We start from the raw sequence: 25164 nt of genomic DNA on the forward strand, positions 1-25164 counted from the left end.
CTACTTTTCAACCAACCTGTGCATTAGTATAATTTCTCTGGGATGAAATTTTATTTTGCAGTTTTCACACCAGAAAATTTCCAAAATACTCAATTCATACACTTCATATACACATACATATGTACATATCTTTCTCATTTAAAACACGAAATAATTCAAAACTCAGCATGGAACGGTACGCCCCAGCAAGATGTCACAATAAAAAAGAAAAAATACCCACCACATATCAAGACGCTGAAACTTAACCGTCGTTGGCAGCAAACCAAATGTTCTGAGGACAAATATCGTACGCTAACGAGGCCAAGTATCATGTCAAGAAAAAGAATAAAGAGCCGGAATTAAAATAAAAAACCTCCTTCACCTGATTCACCCTCTATTCTGTCAATTCACAACAAACTACTGCTTCTTAAACCGGCATTCAGCTAAATACAAAGCTGGTTTTCAGACTTTTTTGTCTAAACGGAGGAACATCTTTTGAGAAGTACAAAAATCAGTCGGTATTTTACAATAAAACTCAAACTGTTCCCTCCTAAAAGCACAATACTCTTATACTAATCCTGTCAATGATTTAAAAATTTTATAAAGGAGGACCCCAAGGTCAATGGAAGCAACTATGAACAGAAATCAATTGCTCGAGAATTACTGCCCACTCTACTTAGTGACATTTTTAACGTCTACCATATCATACTTAGGGTCTAAGTTTTAGGAGAATCCCAAATCCCTAACACGGTTACCAATGTGCATCTCTCGTGTTTCTATAGATTTCGATAATCCCGCTAGCAATAATGCACAGTTTTAAAGCTTAAAAGTTTCAAATCTGTGCAGCATTTGTAATTAATTTGGCCTCTTGATTTTGTGAAATCATTGTCAACCTGAAAAATTACAAGCGTCAGCAATCTTGCTTCTTTCTATCGACTCCTGAACGACCTTCACAAAAACAAGACTGTTTGCAACCCATGCGTCTCCCATCGTGTGATAGTTTGTCTGTAAATTCGGATGGATTCAATCTGGTGGAACTACCATAAGTCGCCACCTGAAGAACGTGACTGTGTATTAGTTGACTTTTGGCATCTACATACGATTATGTAACTCCTATGCAGTTATTTTATTTTATTTATTTATTGATCTGACAACCTAAACCTCTTTAGATATATGAACTCATGATTCTACACTTAAGCTGCCTAGATTAAAATATCAAGCACATGAAAAACACACGAAAAACATACATAAACACCACTAAACGAAAAACAAAAGTTGCATCAAAAGTAGCTCTGCAGGAAAGTTAACCGATTCCGAAGTGCTGCGATGTTACTGACAAGACAAATGAGGTCTCATGAGCTAAAACTAGTAGACAAAAATTTTACAATTTATTTTTATTTCCATGCGGATTACTGATGTTTCGGGTCCGGACACATTTGTTTGGTTCAATATAAGTTTTAAACTTATAACAATAAAAATGAAAGCTTAATGTATATGAAATTTCGTGTAATCTTTCCAGAATTTTCGAGGCTTCGTGAGAAGTTCGCGAAGCATTTCATTTTCAGTTAACATAAATGAAAGCCGTAATGAATATTTAAGGAAGCAAGACCATTTTGATACTTCTGCTGAAGTTATTTACAAAATGATATAATTTTTTAGGAATTTCGGAAGAATAAGGCTGAATATTACATACATACATGATCACATATACCAGTATGCATATATTTATAGTTAGCCCCTACTCCGAGCTCTCTCCAATTTTTCCATTTTTATTCATTTTTATCTTCTTTGGTGTTTTTGTATTCCTGTTTTCGAGTTGTCTGTCAGCACTCCTTCTTTTTGAAATACCCAAAATACGATGAATTTGAAATCAAATAACTTAAGAACTGTTAGTTTTCTAAGGGTAGGGTCTTCTCTTTTATAATGTAGGAGAAGACCTCTACCATCGTGTGGCATTAATATAAAATGCTCCCTGTTTTTAAACTGATGTGGATAGAGCCACTAAAAAACTGTGTTGCTTTTCCTAAATTTAATCTAGTGCTGAGCCAAGCATTTATTTCACTACTCAAGACTTTCCCTACAGGGAAACTCAGTTACTAAGTCGCGTGCATGAGAGTGAGAGTCAAATTAAATGCATATAAATCAAGTTAAAGTGGGGTCTTTGCAAATATACCTACAAACTTACATATGTACAATACAGTCCTGTACCCGCTCACTGCTGCAGTACTGGCGTTCGCATGGACTGCATTCCGTGCCGATGCTGTGATTTAAGCTGCTGTTTCGACTGTGGCCGCCTCAAGTGGTGTAGCCGGGCGATCGCTACTGTTGCTGCGCCAAGCCGCTGGCAAAGTTCAAACCGGCACACACTCGGCAAGCTGGCATGCAAAGTGTTTAGTGAGTGAGAGTGCAATATATCGCATGTCTATTTGTGTGTGTGGATACGAGTGCATGCAAGCATAGGTATGTGTTCGCTAGCGTCTTCACGAGTTGTTCCGTTTCGATTTAAAGTTGTACCTGTGTGACCCACCTTTACTACATGCATACATTCATACACACAATCTTATTTACAGTATAGTATTATTTCACTTAAAAATACTGCCGCAAACAAATTCGTGTGCACATTTCTGTATATGTTTGTATGCGTTTCGAGCTTGTAACTTTTTTTATGCCGCGGTGCGACTTCTAAAGTGATTTTTCCTAAATTTGCCACTCAGTCCCCGTTCGGCATTCGATGCGTACGGAATAACGAAAATATTTTGGTGGTTATTTTAAATATTAAATAATATTGTAGCATACATAAATACGTAAAATTAGTGCGAAAATTGAACAACACTGAACAAAAAATTACGTATCCAGGCGATTTAATAAAAAAAGTAGTATTTTATAATAGTTTCACAACGATACGAAAGTTTAAATTTTGAGTGAATCGAACTTAAAAAACTGTAAAGTAAAAAAAGCCGGAATCCAGTTAAAATATTTTGTACAGTAAGTAATAATTATTAGGCGTATTCGAAAAATTGGCAGACTTTAAAAAGGAAAATTATCGTCTAATTGAAATTATCAATGTCAAAAGGATAATAAATTAATGTACAGAATGATTTTCGAACCCAGATCCACCCGGATCGAACGGCGAGCGCGGGGAGTATTTCAGAGAAAATTTCCAGGAATAAATTATTTTTTTATTTATTTATTTATTTAATTAATTAAAAGTTTAAAAAATACCGTATTTCTTACAGACTATGAAAACAGATTAATGCTAAACAAATTAATCAAAGTAAAATTAAACTTATAACTAACTAGTTTCAACAGTAATGAGTGAAAGAAGAAGATAACATTTCTTAAAATTTACAGAGGAAGATTATTAGATAATACTAAGAATTTAGTTCAACAATTCACCGATATCACCAATTTGAAGTGATTCTTTGTGAAAGAAAAATCCAGGCCAGTATGATTTGAAAGCGAATTAAAATCACCTAGAGTTCTAGAAATCGGAGCATTGGTTCTTAGTTCTTACCATCCCTAACCAGAAAAAATCAAATAGTGTTGTAGTTACTTTTTATTACCATCATTTGTTCACTGAAAGTATCTCCGAGAGTTCCACGCGTTGTATGTAAAAAATCATATCCCCATACACACCTATCTCAGTAATGTTTCCATGCCAAACTTAAGTTTGCTCATACATTTATGTCTGCAAAATTACAGCCGACTAGAATTTCACGTCCGTGCGGGGTGCGACGCCCCTTGCTTAATTTCACTTTTATGGGCCCTATCATAGCACCGCATCATCATCTGTATTGCTTTCCATGTGAAAATCGGGTTATTTATAAATTACTATCAGAACTGAGTTCTGAATTTCTCATCAGAAACCATTGCGGGCTGCTCAGACATGGGCCACATAGCCAACCCCTATCCCTGGCATTTCTACTGGATCGTACTATGACTTAAAAAGCGCGTCAATGTAATCCGAGAGACTTTTTCACTCGTCTGGTTACTCTAATATTACATTTAATATATTCAGTAAAACTTTTACCAGTGATTATTCAAAACGAGTAAAACACAAATATTATTCTACTAATAAATAAATTTTATTCAACTAATTTAACTTTTTTCACTTTCACTAATATTTTTGTTTATATTTACATAATTCCACTTTGCGAGTTTCTTACTTGGCATTATTTGACGTGATGTTTATATCCTGCCATAGCCGATGCAAATGTTTGCTCCAAACCCGCCTAATTGCGATTCTCCAATACAACATTTCATAGCCGCACTGCGCCAAGCTACACTGATTACTCGTATAAAAGTAGTAAAGATGCTAATAATGTGGCGGTTGACTTGTTCGGTTCACTTGTTATTCTAACAGTCTACTAAACATTTAAATCACCGCCACGCCGCTTCAATTGTCGTATGTATGTCAGTCGTTAATGTTGGCTTTTGAGCTTGGAAAGCACCCGAGGTGATTAATTACTGCATACATTCGGTCGCAAAGTTACCGAAAAGTGACTACATCGGAAATAGTATGCGAATGTATGTCAACGAATAATCCAAGCATCAAAACATTTTTCAAATGCATTTTTCGAAATCGTGACTTCTCGTCACGAACTCTCTATATGTCTTTTATCAACCGAAAATGGGAGCCTCGAAATAGTAAGTTGAGTTTTGGAAGGGGAAGAAAGTCATCCGAAGACGTAACCGGCGAATACGAATATATTATTCGCTGATCTATGTTGAGTTCTTGGTCAGAAATTTCTTCACAAAAATAGCTTCCATGAGTTTTTTACACAATTTTAGCCTTTTTCGACGAATTTAATTTCTCAAATGCTGCATAGTGGCCAGATAATGCTCCCTTACCGTCTAGCGTACTCTTTGAATTTTTAAAATCACCCTAAATTGGCTTCTTAAATTATCAATTCTTGGACAAAAGAATTGCAATTATTAATCTTGATAATATTGTTGTACTGTCCATACAAATGTTTAAATATATAACTGTGCATAGCGCCACATGTAGTAGAGTCCTACAGATTTATGGTGCCTCCGAACGACAGATGGTTTTTATGAGGAGCTATTTCATGGCAGAAATATGGTAATGCTAATGGTAGTTCGTGTTAGGCTAAAGCCTTTACGGACTGCGACCGGATTGATCTATAGTGCGCCCCAAGTGCTTAATTTTAATTATTTAGTATTGCAAGGAATCGAACCAGCTCCTGAGGAGGGAGCATTTGTAAGTCTTCATCCGTAGATACGAGCCCAGGATTCTGTGTCTCCTGTGACCTAATGCTTCACAATTGGTGGTTAAGTGTTCCATGGACTCCTCTTCATCACAGCAGAACACGAATAACTAGTGCAGGTTGTTTTTGTTAAAGGTGAAAAGTGGGGTTGGTCCAATGAATGGCTCTTTTTTGGCATCAAAGTCTGCCTTTTCGTTTCCTTCGCGTCCCTCTTGTCCCGGTTCCAAAATCAGGGAGTTCTGATAAAGGGACGCCAGTTTGTTGAATGCATTTTTATACTCTACTAGCGTACGCTCGCCCGCTTCGCTAGGCGATAAATTCAATGATTTGCTGAAAGAAAATAAAATTAATACGAAACAAAGCAAATTCTTTGATACAATTTCATTCGAACTTTATTGTAACACTTTTTGATAGGCAACGTTTTTGGTTTTTCCATCTTTCGCGTAAATGAATAATGACGATGGTTTGCCTACTCGTGAGCAAGCTACATACATACAACCGTCCATGAGAAAAAATTGGGTATTCTAAATTAATACCGCACATTTGTAGAGACTGTCCTTGCACCTTATTATTTGTCATAGCGAAGGCTATTCGCCTTGCCGGGAACTGCAAACGTTTGAAATCGAATGGTAAATCCGTCGGAATCAGTGGAATTCTGGGTATCAAAACGTCTTCTCCTTTGTACAACCCTTTCAAAATTGTTGCTTCGATAATGTTACCCATTAGCTTCTTCACAGCGAGTCTGGTACCGTTGCAAAGTCGTGGCACATTAATGTTGCGGTGCTCCAATTTTTAATCGTAAATTATGAGGTGGTAGGCCTGGCAAATCGAGTGAGTTTAAGAATTCAGTTGGATTATTTACGACATCATCTTGATCAGTAATAGTGTCCATTGACTTACTTATATGCAACTATGTCACCAGGTATTTGATCCAAAATAGCTACATTTATATCATTGACGTCCTTATTTTCCCCAGCTAAAATTGCTCTTTCGCTGAGCCAATCATGGTTTTTGTAATGTTGAACTATGTTTGGAAATGCACTCTGTATCAATGCCTCTTTAGACTGTACAAAAGTGCAGAAATTGTTAGGCAATGTAATCATTCCTGTTGGATCGACAGACATTTGGCCATTTCCGATTTTCAGTAATTGGTGTGAAAATTCAGCTGCTGACGGATCGTTCTGTAGTTGAACACGTACGTTTGAAGAAAGTGTAAGCGTGTTTACATGTCTCTATAAATACGATGATTTTAAGCATGCACTGATTTCATCTGCAGCCATAGATTTTGGGATCACAGGTAATGTTTGCCTGAAATCTCCAGCCAATAAAATCATGGCACCTCCAAAGACTGTTTGGCTTCCTCGTAGATCTTTCAAAGTTCTATCAAGTGCTTCCAATGGTTTCTTGTGTGCCATAGTACACTCGTCCCATACGATGAGCTTACATACTTTAAGAACTTTTGCCATTCCAGATGTTTTCGAAATATTACATGTTGGTGTTTCATTTACCTGCATATTCAAAGGCAACTTTAATGCAGAATGTGCTGTGTGACCGCCTTACAGTAATGTACCCGCAATTCGTAAACAAACCGTTTGAACATTTCCTTTGTTCTTACAAAATGTATATCTCGTTTGACGTAAACCCAAAAACAACTTTTGTCAAATTCTCTGAGAGGCGAATAACTGTTTTCTTGTCTGGCAAACCTTGGTAAATCTATCATCCTTACCTCGTTTGATGTAAGACCAAAAACAACTTCTGTCAAATTCTCTGAGAGCCGAATAACTGTTTCTTGTATTGGTAAATCTATTATCCTTGGTCAACACACTTGTTTCTCTCACAAATGAACTGCACACAAAACACAAATCAGTAGTTCGGCGTTCGTGTATGTGTACTAAAGCATTTCTCTTCATAAAGAGCGTACAAACCTCTGTACTTATGTTTACTCTCCGTCGAAAAAAATTTGTAACTTAGCAACACGACACAAATCGTTTCACAATAACGAAAAATTCGTAATATATATTTATTCAAAAAAAGTTGTACACATAAAATTTCACTAAAAACACAATTTGTACAATATTTTGATTTTTTCTTTTTTTTATATGAAGAAAATATTTAAAAAAAATTTTTTTTTTGCTAAAAACCTTCCCCTAGTGGATCCGTATAATATGAAAAAAGAACGAATAAAATTGGCCTCGTATCGGCCCAAAAAAATGCGTACAAACGAACATCATTTCATTTTTATATATATATGTAGATAAGAGCTTTTGAATTAAACGTAAAGCTATGTAAGTCTTTGGGGACTGATGGACTCACCGAAAGTTTTTCAATTTTAACTTTTTCGAACCCTCTTTTGGATACGATTTCAACTGTTTCCATTATGGCAAAAAGCTCCGCATGGAAAATAGTGGTATCTGTACTCAGTGTTAAAGATTTGTGTGCTCTGGGCCACACTAGTCCTGTTCCTACCACCTGGATCATTTTGGATCTATCTGTATACCATTTTTGCGAGTTTTCTTGTACCCATGTTGAGCTAGTGTTTTACTCTTTCCTAGACGGGAAGATGTCCTTGTATTTCTTAGTAAAATTGAATACGGCATCCATGTAGTCATTCGTCTGGGTCCTGCCTACAGCATTTTCAACCCTGTTTAGGATATGAGGTGTCCAGTAAGATCTCTTGATTTAAATTTTTCTTTCGTATGAAAGGAAGTGCTTGCATAGCAACCTTCTCTTGTATTACTTAGTATAACTGAGGTTTAAAAACGCTTTCATGCCAGCAGATGGGGTAATTCTCATAGCACGTCTTTATGCTTAGGCACGCCAGTCTTTGTGGACTACACGGTTTTGATATACCTTTAATTTGATTGGTTTTAGTCCACCATACCAATGCCCCGTAAATTAATAGGTCTATTTATAAGTTCGTGCGGTTTTACAACAGATGGCGTAACTTGATTATTATTCCATCGATCCACATTTCCAAACATTCATTGGAGAGCTACTGTCGTAAGGCACAAACGTCAGTATAAGTTTTTTATTTGAAGCGTAAACAACAATATTTTTACCACACTTGAAAATGTCGAATTTCGTGCCAAATAATGTGTTTTTGCGGGGAATTCTTCTTCATTATTTTAATATGAAGAAAAAAGCAGCCGAAAGTCATCGTATCTTGGTGGAAGTTTATGGTGAGCATGCTCTATCTGAGCGAACGTGCCAGAAGTGGTTTGCACGCTTTAAAAGTAGTGATTTTGGCTTGGAAGACGAAGAACGCGAGGGTGCGCCGCCAAAGTTCATGGATACCGAATTGGAGGAATTGCTCGATCAAGATCCGGCTCAAACGCAAGAAGAGGTTGCAAAAACTTTGGGAGTTGATCAATCAACCATTTCCAAACGTTTAAAAGCCATGGGAATGATCCGAAAGGTAGGCCATTGGGTGCCGTATGAATTGAAGCCAAGAGACGTTGAACGCCGTTTTATGGCATGCGAACAACTGCTTCAACGGCACAAAAGAAAGGGTTTTTTGCATCGAATTGTGACTGGCGATGAAAAGTGGGTCCATTACGACAATCCAAAACGTCGGGCAACGTATGGATACCCTGGCCATGCTTCAACATCGACGTCGGCGCAGAATATTCATGGCCTGAAGGTTATGCTGTGTATCTGGTGGGACCAGCTGGGTGTTGTGTATTATGAGCTACTGAAACCGAATGAAACGATTACGGGGGATGTCTACCGACGACAATTGATGCGTTTGAGCCGAGCACTGCGAGAAAAACGGCCGCAATACGCCGATAGACACGACAAAGTTATTTTGCAACATGACAATGCTCGGCCACATGTTGCACAAGTGGTCAAAACATACTTAGAAACGCTCAAATGGGATGTCCTACCCCACCCGCCGTATAGTCCAGACCTTGCGCCATCCGATTACTATCTCTTCCGATCGATGCAACATGGCCTGGCTGACCAGCACTTCCGTAATTACGATGAAGTCAAAAAATGGATCGATTCGTGGATTGCGGCAAAACCGACCGAATTTTTCACAAAGGGAATCCGTGAATTGCCAGAAAGATGGGAAAGAGTAGTAGTAAGCGATGGACAATATTTTGAATATTAAATTTGTAACCATTTTACGTCAAAAAGTTTCAAATTTCGAAAAAAACCGCACGAACTTATTCATAGTCCTATTAGTATAAGCCTTACCATGTGGTTGTAGATCCAGAAGGTCATTTTAGGACTCAGGACCGAGGACTTACCCAAAATTTATTATTTTGCCCAAAGGATTTTTGTTGCCCTTTTTATTGAGTTTATGTGGGCCTCCCAGGTAACTTTTTTATCCATGATAATTCCTAGAAATTTAACCTCTTCCTTTAGATGTGCCTCTATTCCATTTATTTCTTGCGTGGATATATTTAAAACCCTTTTCCTGATGATGCCGAATTGCCACTTCATCGTATCCTGATCGCGCCTGTGGCCTTACTTTTTGAATACACGTCAAACATATCCATCCACACCTACTTTATTGTTACTCCCATGATCAAAGCGAAGGTAGAATAGAATGGCTTAGAACAGGGGTCCGCGAGCCACATGCGGCTCTTTGGATTGGAAGCTGCCGCTCTTTAGCTACTATATTATATATTTCATCAAGAACAAAAAATAAAAACATTTAAAAATCGTTCTGAATCGATTAATGAGGATTCAGCATCGATTCTATCTCTCAGCCACTTATACTCGCTAACTGTAAAAATCTCTTAAAAGAAATAGATACTCAATATTCGACCTTCTTCTTCACAATAAAATGCGATGGCTTTCCGAATGCAAGATGTGGAAACGTTTTGCTTTGTGTTTGAATGAAATAAATATTTATACATTTCTAAATTAAAAAGGGAATAATCACCCTGAATTAGACGAACGACAAATGGTTGCAAAGATTTTACTTTATGGTGGATATCACAGCGTAAGTAAAGTAAGAAGCCAACTAGCAAATGAAAATTTCATAAAAAGGGTATTGAATAGAGTTATAACACTGCTCATTTCGAGCGCTTTGTTTGATAGTACTTTATAACAAAATTTATTGTGAAACGGAAATTTCAAGCCTATCAAACCATATATTAAATACTAATATTTTTATAATACATATATGTACGTGTGCGTAAATTGTAATGAGAAATATTTTATGACTTGTTTTCACATATTTTCCGTAGCAATTTTTCTAAACAAAAACAACAATTTGCTCTTCAAGTTCAATGTCATAGCAAAGTTCATGTTGCTTACTCATTTGTTTATTGTTTGTTACTCTTTTTTTTTTTGATATAGTTGTTGTTATAATTAGTAACATTCTGCCACATTAAATAATTTGAAAAAATGGAAGCATTCATTTGCCACGAGTAGTTGAAGCAATCGGTAGGCACCACAACACACTACTTAGATTTATTACCAATAATTTTAGTAACTAACCAGTTACCTAGAAATCGCAAATTACCTCATGTCACTTTACAGAATTGTAACACCAACATCCTTAGTACTATTTGCAGTCATAAAATAGTGGTTGGGAGACTGCAATGACTTTTTCAGACATAATAATGGACTTTAAACGATTAAGCATCATATGTTCATATGTATTTGTGTGTATATGTATACAAGAAATTTAGTATACAGGTGAGGCGCCAGATATGCAGTATAAAATATTATTATATGTAGAGTTTTGCTATTCCGAATGAATGAAAAGTTTCACTCCAACTAATAAAACTAAACTCACATACGAGTATACTAGCTTTGGAGTAATCCACGTGTATAAGACAATTTGGAGCTGATTGAAATCATGCATACGAGTATAGCGCTGTTTACTTCGTGATCTCCATTTCCTCATCACTTGAGGGATAGATAATAAAAATATCGGCAGAAAACAACAACAACTGACAGTAAATAATTTGGATCAATGTGCCGAAAGTTATAAAGCCGAGAGCTTTTTATGTTCCACTTTGATTTTCTTTGTCCGCCATTTTGATAGCGATGCTATTTTGTGTAAGTGATTGCTATCACTCTATTATGGACTATAGGCAGCAACATCGTAATTAAATGATCAAATTAACAATTTACTTCTACAATTTTCTAGTTATGAAATTAAATGAGGCTTGTGCCGAGTCAAAAAGCTCATTACCCGCTAAGAAATAATTTTGAAAAATTTGTTTATACTGCAAATTAAAGTTAGGGCTGGTCGGTATTAAGCCGATGTTCGCTAGAAAAGTGGTATGTAGTAAAGAAGAGAATTTCTGTAGCTTGAACACCACTTTATAAAGCTCTCATAATGCCCAGCTTATCGTATTGTGCAGAAGCTTGGACGATCACAACATCCGTTGAGGCGTCCCTTGAAGTGTTTGACAGAAAGATTCTGCGGAAGATTTTTGGTGTTTGCCCGTTGGCGACTGCGAGTATCGTAGGCGATGGAAAAATGAACTGTAAGAGCTTTACGACGACATACACATAGCGCAGCGAATAAAGCTCCAGCGGCAACGCTGGCTGGGTCATGTTGTCCGAATGGATACAAACGCTACGGCTCTGAAAGTATTCGATACGATACTAGCTGGTGGTAGCAGAGAAAGAGGAAGGTTTCCTCTGCGTTAAAGAGACCAGGTTAAGAAGGACTTGGCTTCACTTGGTGCCAACTTGTGTCCAACTGGTGCCAGCTAGCATGAGAGCTTTGTTAAGCTCGACCAAAATCGCTTACGCGGTTATCGCACCAATCAAAAGAACGAATAAGCTGTACAGAAACAATGAAGTCGCATTAAGGAATGGATGGGATTATCAAAATACTCTATATCTCTAGTCCCTTAAAAAATTTGTTTCGCAAATCACTTTTATTATTTTGATTGACTTCCAGATAATTTTATTATTCAGGCTAAATTGCAAATTTATATATATTATGTAAATATGTATGTATGTAATATTGTACAGCAGATTTCTTCATTTAGGGCGTAAGATAAACGAATTTATGCAACCATGTAAGTTGTGTGTGCTTTTTATGGCTGCATAATTACTAAACAAAAAGTGCCACAGGACAACTTCCTTTGAAATTTCGGCAACCAATTTTCCAATCGACTGATCACCGATCAATACTCGCGGTCAGCAAATCGTTTAACCGCAATTTATTTCATATGTATGTGTGTATGTATGTATTTATATTGAGTTTCCCTTGAATTGCTAATGTTGCGGAACTTTTTTAATATTTTACTTACGCTCGTTAGAGTAGCAGATACGCCTGATAACTACCTATGCACTTACATACCTACATACCTACCTCTTACGTACAATTCGAGCAAATTAAATGATGTGGAAACAAACTATCCACTATTCACAACTCACAATTCCATAAATATAGTAAGCCTACATACATACACATATATGCACGTATATATATATATATATATATATTTATTATATATCACTCCGATTGAATGAACATTTAAGTGTAATTATCGTAATTTGATTTGCATTTCATTTATATCGCTTAACGGTTCATGAATCACCATATGAACTTTTCTAAACTACTTGTAAATATTACAACAAAAAAATACTCTCCTTCGCTTTACAATTTCAGACCTGCTTTCAATACATTTTCATTTATAGTTCATTTCTGTGCCTACAAATGTTTGTCTGCATGTGTATATACATATGTATGTATGCGGTTAAAGTGATCGGAACAGTTAGCCGCACAATAGTTATTGATCGCTCTTCTACCAGTACATACAAACATACAAACATACATCCGCACACAGTGAAACTCATTCATTTATGGTTTACTTTTTTGCTGTTTGTTGTATTTTGTTTACAATTAAGTCTATTGCAGCTTTCATTGTTGCACGTATATTATTATATATTACTATCAAGTGCAAAATAATTGGATTGATCTTGGCCACTGGGATTATTACGACACATCGCAACATTGCCCGACGAAGCGAAGAAACTGGTTAAATGAAATAAAGCAATAACAACTACTTAATAAAGTAAAAATTACAAAACTGCAAATGCACATTTACACATACATTCAAGCATATACGAGGTTTATCGAATCCTCACGCGTGTCGCACCTGGGCATACAGTGGTTGAAACTTTACGCTTAGTGCTTAAAAATAATTAATTCTCGCAAGTAAGCGAATCAGTATTAAAATGTGTATTAGTGTAAGTAGTATTTTGAATTACGTATTTGGACGATTCCTCAAGAAACTTTTTAGTTTTCTGCACGCTCGGAGGCGACGTGAAACTTTAGGTTCCTCCATTTGAGAAGCAACATCAAAACGCGCATCGCAAATTGGAGAAGAATCTCAGCCAAACACGCAAAAACGCCAAGCGCTAATAATTTTATTTAAAGCTTTGAACACATTTTGTTTGATAACCATTTCTTAAACTCCAGTTAAATTTTGTTATTAATTCTTTTCTTTTTAATGAGATGCTGATGTCTTGCACTCTTAATTTTATTTAAATCCTTTGGCAAATTTTGTTTGCTACCCATTTCTTAACTGAGGTTAAATTTTGTAATTAATTCATTTTTTTTAATTTAAGTTTGGAAAAAGAAATTGACGTTTTAGGATTTAGTGGAATAGAGAATAAGTAACCATCTCTTTCTTCAGTCATCGAAAAGCGAAGAAGAAGGAAGTTTATTTTAGCTAACATAAGTTAGCTGCTATCGCTCACATTTACAACATCCCCTCTGAAGAGATATTTTTATAATATGTTGTGGCATAGCTCTTTAATATTATTTTACTTGTTCAATTACATATTTTAATACAAAGGCAAGACACGAAAATATGTATGTAAATTATCAACTTAGTCCAAATGAATTCTGACAATTTTTTAAAAAATATTCTAGTTTGAATTTAGCTAAACTTTTTGTCAAAGCAACTGCGATCATTTCATCGGCAGATACATAAACTAACTTTAATTCATTATTCTTAAGTATGAATTGTTGTTGGTCTTGTCCTCAGCTCCTTTGTTGTCACGGTACAAAACGGTTAGTTTTTTTCCTTGGAGACTGCAGCCATTGCCACGAATTCGGATTCAGTAGTTGATAAAGTGATACGCTTCTGCAGCTTCGAAGCCCATGATACTACACCACCCTGAAGCAGGAAAACATATCCAGTTGTAGTTTGAGCTGTGTCCAAATTACCAGCATGATCAGCATCGCAATACCCTTTGACCTATACGTGCTCCCTTTGCTAAGTTAATATATTATCAGTTGTTCATGTCACATAGCGTAACACACGTTTCACGTCTGCCCAAAGCGCTTTTCCTGGATTGGTTCCAAAACGACTTAACATGTTGACAGCGTACGCTGTATCTGGCCTGGTCAATTGTGCAGCAAACAGCAAACTACCAACTGCTTGCGTATATGGCTTCTGAGACATTTCTCCAATATCAGCTGTTCCCGTTGGGCATTGACTTTTCGTCAACTTTAGTAGTTTTGACATACTCCCTTGTTGGAATTTTTCGAGTATTTCAATGCTCATAACGAAAGTATCAAACTCAGCTGGAAAACCAGCAAGCGTGATTGAGGCTACCACTTCATCATTCAGTGGCAAACCCCTGACGATAACGAGAGCATTTCAGTGACATACTGCTCCATACTGCCGAAGTTAGAGAGTATTTTTGAGAAATGACCGTTCGAAGAATTTTTTTAGAGATTTGTTTATTCTAAGAAATTACATTTTTACAGACTGCGATTAGCACAAAAAAACTGAAAACGATGTAGTTTATTCCGCCGTCGGAGATCATTATATTACAATATTTTACTTTGTTTTAAATAATTACATCATCAAATAATTACATTAGATTTATGTGTGATTAAAATCTTTGAGGCAAGTCAATAGGTACATTTTTTTTAATCTACGTTGAATATTGCCGTTGAGTAAGTTGCATGCGCGTGGATGAATAGCAAGCTGAATGATGTATCTGCTACTGACTGCCTCACATATACCTGTAGTCGGAACCCTCAGGTCACACTGTCGAATCTCCTTGTTGATAAACCAAGGTGCATTGACGCACAAGCGTAGCACTTTCGACTGAAACCTTTGCAGAATTTCATGATTTGAGTTTGAAGCTGAGCCCCATATTTAGAGTACGCAGGTCCACATACATAGGTTTAAGTATTGATTTATATAGAAGAATTTTATTCTCCAGTGATGCTGCTGAATTTGAGCTAGTAGTCAGTATAGTAAACGAAGTTTTAACCGAAGTTGCTTCCGTTTAGAAATATGTGGGAGCGCCACGTAAGTCGATGGATAAACAAAATACCTACATACGTATTTGGCTTAATCAGTTTAGCATATTTGGAAACGATTGAAAATTACTGCATGATTTGCATTGATTTTGTCTCGTTAGCTTTTATTCGCCATATTCTTAGCCAAGCGCAAATCTTATCGAGTTTATTGTGCAATTGTTTACGAGGGGAGCCTTTTATATGCCGAGGTTTGGCAACCCTGGTGTTGCAATCTGACAACTGACAGCTGTATCGCAAAGTTTGAAATTTTTTGGCTTTTACGTACTCCGAACGTTTTGAAATACCAGCGCTATTTGTGTTGTTTACAGTAACTTAAAAGATTTATCTCGGTCCAAAAATGGAATTAAATCGTGAGCATTTTCGTGGGATTATTTTTTACAACTTTCGACGTGGATTAACCCAGCAACATTGCATGGATGAACTTAATTCATTTTTTAGCGATGAAGTTCCATCAAGGACCAGTGTTTATCGATGGTATGGTGAATTCAATCGTGGTCGTAGTTCACTCCAAGACGAATTTCGTGAAGGTCGTCCAAAATCAGTTGTTGTTCCGAAAACCATTGATGCTGTGCGCGAACTGATATTGCAAGATCGTCATGAGATTGAGACAATCTTAGGCATTAGTGGGACCAGCATACATTCAATATTGAATAAACATTTGACTGTCAAAAGAATTTGTTCGCGTTGGATCCCACACAATTTGTCAATCGCTCAAAAAAAGGCTCGTGTCGATTGGTCGAAGGAAATGCTCAAAAAATACGATCGCGGGGCTTCGAAACACGTCTATGACATCGTGACAGGTGATGAATCATGGATTTACGCGTATGAGCCCGAAAGTAAATAGCAGTTGACTGTATGGGTGTTTCAAGATGAGCCAAATCCAACAAAAGATGTTCGCGCACGAAGCACTTCCAAGCAAATGGTCACCTGTTTTTTCGGAAAAACTGGACATGTCGCAACCGTACCATTAGAACAACGCAGAACAGTAAATTCTGAGTGGTACACAACCATTTGTTTGCCAGTTGTCTTCCAAGAAGTTAGGAAAACCAGTTGGCACCGAATGACTTCTTTTTATTCCCGTACGTAAAAAACTAGCTGAGAGGTCAACGTTTTTCGACACCTGAAGAAGCGGTTGCGGCATTTTGGAGGTACCTCATTCAGAGTGGCAAAAGTGCTTCGACAATTGGTTCAAACGCATGCAAAAGTGTATAGATCTTCATGGAGAATATTTTGAAAAACAATAAAGTGATTTTCGATGATTAAAATTTGTTTTTGTTCTCTAATCCCGAAATATAAAAGGCACCCCTCGTAAAAGCAATGGGAGCATGTCAAATATAATGTAAGTAAATGAAAGACTAAGATAGACCCACTATTTAGGAATTTAAAATTTATGAGCTTAAGATGAGAAGGGTAGAATGGTATGGTTTGGCCAACTTTTAAGGAGCGCAGAGCATATTTGAGAAATATTTTTTGAACACTTCCAATTCCTTTGGTGGCGAGCTGGTTGGTCGATGGGCGGATAAATGGTGTAAGAGAAACAATACGCCGGATTCCTTCTCCAAAGAATTGCCAGGTGTTTGAAATAATCTACAAAGTGAGTCAATTATAAATTATTCGGAAGAATGTAAGCGTAAAGGTGTAAGGTCTATGCGAGGCGGAACTTCGCATGTGAGTGTTTTCAGATATGTGCTGTCAGCGTTTGCAAAAAATGGCCAGGCGATGTGATGCTGTAATATCTCTGGGTCCTATCTTCTCCCGATTTTTCAAAAGTCTAGTTTAAGGTGCTCTTTTAAAATAAACACTTTCTTGGCTCTTATCTATTCTTATGGATTTGTGTAAAGAAGGTCATGAAACTCTCAGAATTAATTATTATTATATCATAACTTTGTAAGCAAGCAATACAATTTTGGGCGATCAGGTTGGTTAATGTCTCACTGTGCGACTATTATGAATGAGACACACATAAGTATATATGTATATATTTATGTAATAAAATCATAAAGTACATTAGATGTAGATATTCAGGTACGCTGTTTCCGTCAGCAGCTGCGTAGCTTATTTGTGCTATTTTTTCATAATTGTTTTTATGATTATTATATTTGCACTTTCAAGTGTTTTTTTACGCCGTTTCCAAGTCAACATGACCAGTTTGACGACTGAAGATCAATTGCGATTCGGCACCGCACATATCCAGAAGCACACACACAATCTGTGGCGGTCGACTGTGTCTAGGCCATCCGACTAAGCCATCATGAAGCTGACCAGTCGACCGACTGACCGTCCAAGCAAGACCAAAGCAGTCATAAAAGAGACATATTTACGCATATGTTTGTATGTATGTTTGTTGTTGTTTATACGCAAACAAACATTTACAAATAAAAATAATTGCAGTAGCAACACTTTGCACGTTAAGTGTTAGCCTTCGCAGCCGCTGCGCGTTTACATATACACACATGCATACTTATACATGTACATGCATACAGGTAACACACACTAAGTATGCATGAATGTTTTGAAAATGAAATTGTTGCTAACGTCATCGCTGATGTTGCAATCGGCGGTGACAAGAAGCCTGAATAAGCGGCCATGTGGGCCTAAGCGACAACACAAGCAAGCTTGCAACACGTGTGCGTCCGGCATTGAGAATAACGATGATAATTTGGGGCGATTGCAGCTGCGACTGGTACTCCTCCAAAAACTGGCTGTCACTGTGTTGTGCTTAACGGTTTTGTCTGCTGTTTATTGCTTTTTTTGTGTTTCTTTGATTGCGCGCTTTTTATATGCTTTACATTTTATTTTCGTCAAGTAACGCGGCGTCGACTTGCACTTTTGACGGCTAAATGTTGCATAACGGTTTTATGGCTAGTTGTTATTTAGATTTTTATTATTATATTTTTGTTTTTTTTTCTTTTGTTGTTTCGTGGCAAATAGTTATTAATGTAAATGCTAACCCAGTTCCATGATAGTGAGCTTGCATGTGAAGTCAAGTGGAAATACCGTTATAACCAGTAAATCAGTACAACAAATAAAAGAGTTAACCAAACTTGTTATTTATTTAAAAGGTGTCGATTTTCTTTGGTCGTTTTTGTAATTTGTATACCAATTGGCTGTGGCTTTGAAAATTGATGGAGCCTCGTTCCGATCACGCCATTTAAAAAAGAAAATATTTTGGAGTTAAGCAATTGAAAATTTATGCTTGCATATTTGGCAATTAACCAATTTTTCATTCTATTCTGTATTCCTTTTTACTGTGCAAGTGCAGTAGACAACATTTTTATAATTTGTAATTTTCGGCCGCCGTAGCCGAATGGGTTGGTGCGTGATTACCATTCGGAATTCACAGAGAAGTCGTTGGTTCGAATCTCGGTGAAAGCAAAATTAATAAAAACATTTTTCTAATAGTGGTCGCCCCTCGGCAGGCCATGGCAAACCTCCGAGTGTATTTCTGCCATGAAAAAGTTCCTCATAAAAATATCTGCCGTTTGGAGTCGGCTTAAAAACTGTAGGCCCCTCCATTTGTGGAACAACATCAAGACGCACACCACAAATAGGAGGAGGAGCTCGGTCAAACACCTAACAGAAGTGTCCGCGCCAATTTTTTTTTTTTTTTTTTTAATTTTAATAATTTTCTTACATATACATGTGCCAATAATGAAAAGCTATCTAAGTCATATATGAGCCATTCCGTCAGGTCAGGTAGTTTAAATGGCCACTTGATGCCTGGCTCTGCGCAATAAGTCGCTGCATCTACTCCGTTCAACATTTACGAACCATCAGTAAATATATGAAGCGTACTGGAGCTAGGTTTCGTGCCTTATTTCCATCCTTCTTCTTCTACTGTTGTTCGAAATTTCTTCACCCAGTTGCATTTCGGAGTCATATTATCCGTAGTGGCCCGATAACTCATGCCTATTGAGCTATATCCGAGTGTTTTACAGGTAAATCCACCAATTGCGTTAGACAATCTGCCGCAATGTCGATCATTGACAGGTAAAGTCAAGCCCTGCCGTTGGAGTAGTACTCATTGACCCTGTAGAGCAGAGTGCACCAAGACGTTGAATACTTTCCTTATTTGTACTTATACTTATACTTTGCATTTTGTATGTTGTTTTTCTTGCTGGTGGACCCACACTAGAGCACCGTAGAGTAATATTGGCTTTGCTACAGCTGAGTAGCATCAATGCATTATGAAAGGAGAGAGACTCCATGTAACTCCCAGCATCCTTTATGCATGCATATAGTGCGTTACTGACCTTTTTCTTCGGCTTCTTTCGCTTGGTATTTACTTGCACTTCATTTTTATTTCTTTCAGCATCTCAGTTGATTTCAAAATGTCAACCAAACCGAAATTCTGCTTTGAAAGTGAGCCCCAGGTGACCATCAACGATGTGGACGACAAGGAGGAAGATCGGATTGCCGCAAGCTTTGCCGGACGCACACTCTTCATCACAGGCGGCACTGGCTTCCTCGGCAAAGTACTGGTGGAAAAATTACTCAGGTAATGCACAGCCAAACAAAAAGATAGATTAGAAAAACAAAGCAAGTAAATATAGCGGACGTGTTAAATTAAGCGCAAACAAATGCGGGCGACCACGCAACCAGCGATTAAGCGGTTTGCGACGTGGCAACAATTAATTTGAGACGAAATGACACGTAATGAGTATATCTGTACATATATCAATTACCACTTACCATTACATCCTTACATTCATTTTTTTTACAGGTCCTGTGGACAGTTAAAGAAAATCTACTTGTTAATTCGTCCAAAGAAAGGCAAGAATCCTCAGGAGCGTATTAAAGACATTTTCAGCAATGTGGTGAGCGATGCTTTGTTGTCTTTGTTTTTACTTTTATTTTTTGTATTCAACCCCTAACGAATGCATGTAATTAGTGAGTTTACTTGTTAATGAAAGCACTTTTATTTTCTCAGCTCTTTGATATGGTTAAGCAACAGCGTGGCGAGGCACAAATACTAAACCAAGTGGAGGCGATTTCAGGCGATGTGCTATTACCAGGTTTGGGTATTGCAGAGGAGGATTTGGAGAAGTTACGTGAGGAAGTCTCCATCGTTTACCATTGCGCGGCGACCATACGGTGAGCTTTGTTGAAACCTCCTCTCTGCACTATTAGACATTCCCTGCAGTTCTTTAGATACTCGAGACAATAATCTTGAAATTTACAGCGCTGCAGGCTTTACAGTGCTAAGAGAATTTTTTAAATACCATATGTAATAAATTTAGATTACATACATACATAATTGGCGCGTACACCCTTTTTTAGGTGTTTGGCCGAGCTCCTCCTCCTATTTGTGGTGTGCGTCTTGATGTTGTTCCACAAATGGAGGGACCTACAGTTTCAAGCCGACTCCGAACGGCGGATATTTTTTTTTTTATAAGGAGCTTTTTCATGAGAGAAATACACTCGGAGGTTTGCCAATGCCTGCCGAGGGGCGACCGCTATTAGAAAAAACTTGTTCTTAATTTTTGATCTTTCACCGAGATTCGAACCGACGTTCTCTCTCTGAATTCCGAATGGTAGTCACGCACCAACCCATTCAGCCACGGCGGCCGCCGTTTAGTTTAGATTAGATTAGTTAGATTAGTTTAGATTAAATTAAAATTTTTCGTACGTTCTATGAAATTCAGCACTTTTCTGATTTGAAGAAAACCGAATATAACGAATAGGAGGAATGAAGCTGTGCTCAAAAGCAATTAAAAAAATTATTCAATAAAACAGGTTGTGTAAAGTTTGAAAACTGATTTCAGAAGCTACTTAATACATTGATACCATTTGGAAGTAAAGAAAAAAGGGGCATAAATTGAACCCTGTTGGATTTGAACAATTTCTGCAACTTTCTACACGTTTCACTACAGCGTTGACTACCTTTTTCTTAAAAACTATAAGCTTCCCAGATAAAAGGTATTTTTCCTATTCTCAGCAGACCTATGTCCAATCAATTGTTTGGGTTTGGGATTTGAATTTATCCAGTTTCACAAGTCGTTCCTTAAGATGATTATTTTTCCAGGTGAAACACACGACAATCAGTATGTAAATCAAAACTCGTTTAAATAAAACTACACTTTTTAAATAAAAAAAGATTTACTCTGTTTGCGTACAAGCGTCACCAAAGAATGAGCCATCTCGAGCTCATTCCAGCAATGCAAAATTTCGATAGACATCGGAAGAGCATCACTAGATAATTTCACCCTCTTATGATACACGCAACCTTTTTTGCTTGGTTTCAATGAAGTGCCGCACGATTTTACTCCGTCTTTTCTTTTCATTTCGCCTTTGAGATTTTTAAAATTCCCATTCCGTTTTATTAATTTACTTACATATGTATTTATTTATTTAGTAACATAATAGATAAGAATCCTTTATCCATCCCTAGTCCACATCTAAAACCAAATCATTAAATATTTTTTACTTTCTGCATTTCGCCTTCAGCTTCGATGAACCTCTACGCAAGGCAGTCTTCATGAATACTCGCGGCACACTTTACATGCTGGAAGTGGCAGCCACTCTGAAGAGCTTAGACCTATTTGCATACATCTCCACGGCCTACTGTCACCTACACATCAAGACACTCTACGAAAAGCCCTACGATCCGCCAGCGAATCCACACAATGTTATCCGGGCATGCGAATGGCTGAACGACGATGAGGTTTCTACTATAGAAAAGAAAATTTTAGGTAGTATACCCAACACCTATGCCTACACCAAATCTCTCGCCGAAGCGCTAGTAGTAGAAAAGTTCAATGAACTACCGGCAGTTATACTGCGGCCCTCCATTGTCATCCCCGTCTGGAAGGAGCCCTTGCCCGGTTGGACTGATAATATAAATGGGCCAACCGGTCTGTTGATCGGCGCAGGCAAAGGCGTCATACGTACGATGTATTGTAACTCTTCCGGTTATGGCGATTTCTTGCCAGTGGATATTGCCGTGAATGGCATGCTGGTAGCCAGCTGGCGTTATCTCACGGCGAGTGATTCAAACCAGGTTAATCGTGTAGCGCACATGACTAGCTCGAATGACATAAAAGTGTCATGGAATGAGATTATCGAATGTGGCCGGTGGGTTATAGAGAACAAATTGCCATTGAATGGTGTCGCCTGGTACCCAGGTGGGTCAATGAAATCAAACTATTACATTCATCTTGTCTGCATGGTGCTCTTCCATTGGATACCCGCATTATTTGTGGATGCGCTGCTGATACTATTGCGATATCCACCCGTGTAAGTTGAAGTTTACGATGTGTCTATGATACTTCCTAGAAACATGTTTCCTTTGTTTCACTTACAGCCTCTGCCGCGTGCAGAAACGTATCAATAACGGCTTCCAAGTTTTCGAGTATTATGCGAATAATGTGTGGAATTTTGATAACTCAGAGGCGATAAAATTGCGGGCGATAATGAATAAAAAAGAGCGTCTCACCTATATCATTGAAAAGATCGACGTGGATCTGATCGACTATTTCACACAATGTGTCCTCTGTGCGCGCCGCTTAATCCTAAAGGAGGGGGATGAAACCATACCAGCCGCTAGAAGACATATGAAAATGTGAGTTAAAGCTGATGCTCAATGTTGCCCATTATAAATTTTTTTTTTTTTTTGCAGAATGTGGTGTGTGGACAAAGTGGTCAAAGGCTTGTGGATCGCATTGATTAGCTATGCCTTCTATCGTTATGTTTTCTCCGGCTTTTTTAGTAGCTCAACGACATTGGCCCAGCCCCTGGAATCAATTTAGCTGACATTTATTCTTCCTAAGAATTACTTCATTTGATTTTGGTTTTTTTAAGCAAATAATAGTCTAATTTTTTATACCAAATGAACTCACAATTTATTAAATATAATATATGTAAATATGTAAAACGCATATACGTTTTATCTAATCCGGTGAATCCCCTCACAACCGGACCCCCGCGATTCCACAATTGTTATTCTATTATGGGAATTCATTAATCAAATATTTTTTATTGATTTGTTATGGTATATTCAATTTACTCCATGTTTCTAAAAAAATTATGACTGATACAAATAATTACTATACATACATATATGTATGTACACATGATTGTGTGTGAAAATGCAGCGTTTAACCAGATTCTGTGACCTCTGTCCGAATATGGGAGGCGGCCGTTTATTAGAGATGCCCATTTATTGGAGGTTTCCGCAAGTATAGGTTTCACCGTACTTAAATTTCTGTAGAGAAGTGTGCTCCACTTAAATATATTGTAATATAATTCTTGTCATGCACTTCTCCGTTAAAATCCTTTATTTTTTTCTTTCTTCGGAAACTTTGCATTGGGGATTGCGAAGGAAAACTATTAGCAATTACCCATACGACCCGCCAAGGGTAACTTGGTCTCTTTTTATAATTTGCGCCCAGTAATGAATACAACAACATCAAGACGCACACCACAAGTAGGAGGAGGAGTTCGGTCAAACACCTAACAGACGTGTATGCGCCAATTATTGTTTTTTTACGAATACACAGTGAAATAATAATAAAAATAGATTCATTGTTTTTCAGAATATTCTTCTTGAGTGCTCAATAGCTCTCTTGTGTGAGCCAATGCGTGAGAGTTCCCACTGTCTTGGTGAAGGATGATTCGTCTTCGGCGGTTGGGTTTTCTTAAATCTTCGACAACTTCTGGCAAACAATGGTTTTACACCACACAAATTTGAGTGTTTTAAATTTCTCTAGAGATATAGTTGCCATATGACCAGATTTTGAGAAAAACAGGCGACCCTTTAATTTGAGGAGCTTCTTCCGTTGTTAGATTAAGCTCGTCTTGGAAGCCCAAACTGTCGATTGCAGTTTTGTTTCCGGATCATATGCCCAGGTCCGCCTTCTTCACCTTCTACGATGTCATAGACATACTTTGAACTATCGCCGCTGAATTTCTTCAAAATTTCTATACACCAATCGACACGAGTCCTTTTTCGGGCAATAGTCTATAATTTGACGGTTTTCAACGAATTTAAGAATGGACGGCCACATTTGAGCTCATTGTTCCAGTGGTTCACAGTGGCTAGGTGTGATACTTCAATGCTTGGTCATGACGCATCTGCCACTATAGTTCACGTCGAAAGTTGTAATAAATCATCATTCCTCGAGAGTTTTCACGAGTTAATTTCATCTTTGGGCGAGATGACTTTTCAAATCACTGAAAGAAGAACAAATAAAGGTTGTAAGTGAAAACGTTATATGTAAGCTGATGCTAAGAAATACCAAACTGTAGTTACGTCCTCTCCAAACTGGATAAAGAGGCAAAGCGAATGGGTCTGGAGGTGAACGAGGACAAAACGAAGTACCTCCTGTCTTCAAACAAGCAGTCGACGCACTCGCATATCGGCACCCACGTCATTGTTAGCAGTTATAATTTCGAGGTTGAAAAAGACTTCGTATATTTAGGAACCAACAATACACCTGGAAATCCAACGTAGAATCTCTCTTGCCAACAAGCGCTACTTTGGCCTAAGTAGGCAATTGAGTAGTAAAGTCCTCTCTCGACGAACAAAATTAACACTCTACAAGGCTCTCATCATGCCCGTCCTAGAGTGTACGATGACAACATCCGATGAAACGAAGCTTGGAGTGTCTGAGAGATCGATTCTGTGTAAGATTTGTGGACTTTTGCACGTTGGCAACGGCGCATATCGCAGGCGATGGAACGATGATCTGT

The 25164-nt window shown here is 37.6% G+C and overlaps 1 protein-coding gene across 1 annotated transcript; it reads left to right on the forward strand.

The window, feature by feature from the left end:
• Nucleotides 1-2698: 2698 nt before the first annotated feature.
• Nucleotides 2699-23496, forward strand: LOC128867704 (putative fatty acyl-CoA reductase CG5065). Its single transcript, XM_054109154.1, has 7 exons — nucleotides 2699-2964; nucleotides 19787-19972; nucleotides 20198-20291; nucleotides 20405-20568; nucleotides 21922-22710; nucleotides 22778-23035; nucleotides 23093-23496. The coding sequence occupies exons 2-7, from the start codon at nucleotides 19806-19808 to the stop codon at nucleotides 23220-23222; spliced, it is 1602 nt and encodes a 533-aa protein (XP_053965129.1). The 5' UTR covers nucleotides 2699-2964; nucleotides 19787-19805; the 3' UTR covers nucleotides 23223-23496.
• Nucleotides 23497-25164: the final 1668 nt, after the last annotated feature.

This window comes from Anastrepha ludens, chromosome 6 (assembly GCF_028408465.1).
Source record: "Anastrepha ludens isolate Willacy chromosome 6, idAnaLude1.1, whole genome shotgun sequence".
In the NCBI taxonomy this organism is placed as follows: Eukaryota; Metazoa; Arthropoda; class Insecta; order Diptera; family Tephritidae; genus Anastrepha; species Anastrepha ludens.

What these genes read in the sequence shown, in the direction of transcription:
- LOC128867704 (XM_054109154.1), top strand. Translation starts at nt 19,806, where the DNA reads ATGTCAACCAAACCGAAATTCTGCTTTGAAAGTGAGCCCCAGGTGACC. An exon ending in CTATTGCGATATCCACCCGT is followed by an intron (nt 22,711 to 22,777) that starts GTAAGTTGAAGT and finishes TTTCACTTACAG; the next exon opens with CCTCTGCCGCGTGCAGAAAC. An exon ending in GCTAGAAGACATATGAAAAT is followed by an intron (nt 23,036 to 23,092) that starts GTGAGTTAAAGC and finishes TTTTTTTTGCAG; the next exon opens with AATGTGGTGTGTGGACAAAG.